This window comes from Urocitellus parryii, chromosome 2 (genome assembly GCF_045843805.1).
Source record: "Urocitellus parryii isolate mUroPar1 chromosome 2, mUroPar1.hap1, whole genome shotgun sequence".
NCBI lineage: Eukaryota > Metazoa > Chordata > Mammalia > Rodentia > Sciuridae > Urocitellus > Urocitellus parryii.
Genome location: NC_135532.1, coordinates 79,908,174 through 79,911,093, shown reverse-complemented (window position 1 = coordinate 79,911,093; position 2,920 = coordinate 79,908,174). Strand labels below are relative to the sequence as shown.

The 2,920-nt window shown below is 39.0% G+C and overlaps 1 protein-coding gene across 1 annotated transcript; it reads left to right on the top strand.

The window, feature by feature from the left end:
* The first annotated feature begins 1,380 nt into the window (after positions 1–1,380).
* Positions 1,381–2,166, top strand: Gjb6 (gap junction protein beta 6). Its single transcript, XM_026394947.2, has one exon. The coding sequence runs from the start codon at positions 1,381–1,383 to the stop codon at positions 2,164–2,166; it is 786 nt and encodes a 261-aa protein (XP_026250732.1).
* The last annotated feature ends 754 nt before the right edge of the window (positions 2,167–2,920 follow it).

Genomic DNA, 2,920 nt, shown 5'->3' with positions numbered 1-2,920 from the left:
CCCTTACCCATTTAGGGACAAGAAAATGTAAGACAAGCGGGCAGAAGGACATTGGTGACTCCATTGTACCTCAACAGTGTATGAAAAATTGCCTGAGTGCATTCTTCTGGGGCAAGTGTCTTCCATTTTCCAAAGTTTCTCAAAGGATCCATCATTCATCTTGTCTTGTTGTTTTGTTTTAAGAGAGTGCTGACCAGTTCTTTAGTCTTCCTTGACAATGTAGGATAAAAATGCAGCTATTTGAATTATAACCAACATTTCCATAAATGCAAATGAGTCTATTTTCTCTCGGGATGTTTAATCAGTCATTAGCAGAGAGGGAGGCTCTGGGCTACAGTGACAGTTGGTCCCCTTCAACAGTGACTCTAAAGTCTTGTGTGAACAAGACCCATTTTTTGAGACCCGGTTACATGGAAGAATAAGAAGCAATTTGTGTAAAACTTTCTGATTCTCTTTTAGAGGAGGTAGTTGATACATTAGCTTTCCTAAGAATACATGATTATGGCCAATGATGTGATTCAAGCTAGATGTAAGTATAAAAATATTGTACAGAGTGAACTAATAAGTATTTGGTTTCTTTTTCCCCTTATTACTCTGCTTGATCAACCAGATAATGTCATTCTAACAATGATTTTTTTTTTTGCTTAGATAAGCCATCTAATTAAATAAAATCTGTGGAAGTTCTATGAGCCCTTGGGCAAAAACAAACTGATATAATGTGTATTTGCATAGTGATTAAAAGGGAATTTGACCCGTCATAGTGGTGCACACCTGTAATCCCAGAAACTCCAGAGGCTGAGGCAGGAGGATCTCAGGTTCATGGCCAGCCTCAGCAATTTAGTGAGACCAATTTAGTGAGATCAAAAAACAGCAGAATATGTTTAGAGTGGACCTTCCTTATTAGAAAACCTCTTACTAACAGATTAGGGGTTGAAGTTATAAAATACCAACTTAGTGGTGTTTAATTCAAAATAAAAAGTAAATAAGGACTGAAATGTAGCTCAGTGGTAGAGCCCACCCCTGGTTTCAATCCCTAGTACCAAAAATAAGGGCAAGGGGAGCTTGGGCATGAATTTGTTTACCTGTGATCCGGGATTAATGGCCAATGGCAGCATAATAGGTAATCTGAATTCAATTGAACTGAAATGGTCCTAAACCTAAACCTTCCCTCAAAACAGTTATTTCTGGTCAAAAACAGCAGAATGTGTTTAGAGTGGACCTTCATTCTTACAAAAACTCTTACTAACAGATTAGGGTGTTGAAGTTATGAAATATCACAGTCTAAAAGAACTTTGCTCATGTCTATGACACCACCGTGATACCACTTTATCAATTCACAGGCACTTTGCCTTTTTGCCTGTTTAGGAATAAAGCAACACAATGGATTGGGGGACCCTGCACACTTTCATTGGGGGTGTGAACAAACACTCCACCAGCATTGGGAAGGTGTGGATCACAGTCATCTTCATCTTCCGAGTCATGATCCTCGTGGTGGCCGCCCAGGAAGTGTGGGGTGATGAACAGGACGACTTTGTCTGCAACACTCTGCAACCAGGATGCAAGAACGTGTGCTACGACCACTTCTTCCCCGTCTCCCACATCCGCCTGTGGGCCTTGCAGCTGATCTTTGTGTCCACCCCGGCACTGCTGGTGGCCATGCATGTGGCCTACTACAGACATGAAACTGCCCGCAGGTTCAGGAAAGGAGAGAAGAGAAATGAATTCAAAGACCTAGAGGACATAAAAAAGCAGAAGGTTCGAATAGAGGGGTCCCTGTGGTGGACATACACCAGCAGCATCTTCTTCCGAATTATCTTCGAAGCTGCCTTCATGTATGTGTTTTACTTCCTCTACAATGGGTACCACCTGCCCTGGGTGCTGAAATGTGGGATTGAGCCCTGCCCCAATCTTGTTGACTGCTTTATTTCCAGACCAACTGAGAAAACTGTGTTTACGATTTTTATGATTTCTGCATCTGTGATTTGCATGTTGCTTAATGTGGCTGAGCTGTGTTATCTGCTGCTGAAAGTGTGTTTTAGGAGATCCAAAAGAACCCAGACCCAAAGAAATCACCCAAACCATGCCATAAAAGAGAGTAAGCAAAATGAAATGAATGAGCTGATCTCAGATAGTGGTCAAAATGCAATCACAGGTTTTCCAAGTTAAGCATTTCAAGATAAAGTGTTGTCACATCCTAAGAAAACATTTGTCTTCTCCAGGAGAAGACAACCTGAAAATCCCCCCTCTAGGCTGTAAAGTTTGTCTTTATAAATGACTTTCATAATAAGTAGATACTTGAGTTCACTTTTTGTAGAATACTTGTGCCATTCACATGTGACATAATCAAATACATGGTTCATCTCTGAAAACAAAACACTGGTTGATGACTGAGCCTTGAAGTCACTTTAACGAGTTCATTTTATGCGGATCATCTGACCTAGTAGGTTTTCCTGAAAATTTATTTTACGGCTGTTGTTAAAGAACTTTTTTCTAGAAACTGATACTTTTATTAGTAAAAGATATTTTTATAGGATTGAATGTTTTAGTTCTGACTTTGAATTTATATAAAGTATTTTTATAATGACCAGCCTTCCTTATCTGAAAAAAACTTATGATGTTAGTTTTAGAACTGTACCACAGGTATCTCAATTTTGAATTTAAAAAGGGTCTATCTTGTAAATATTGTTTTGCATTGTCTATTGAGAAATTTATGAACTGTCATGATACTTTCAAGGTGGAAAGTGTTCTTTGTACAATATATTTTTACTGCTTCCTGAATGTAGATGGAGCTATATGGAAGTGGGATGCTTTTTAAAACTAGCCTGTTTGCCAATTGTTATGAAAAAAACATAAATGTGATCAATTCAATAAAGCTCAACCCCATTGCTTAAGTCTTCATATGTGCTATGGGTCTCTGTTC

Excerpts from the sequence above, each read along its gene's own strand:
- Gjb6 (XM_026394947.2), top strand. The coding sequence starts at position 1,381 with ATGGATTGGGGGACCCTGCACACTTTCATTGGGGGTGTGAACAAACAC.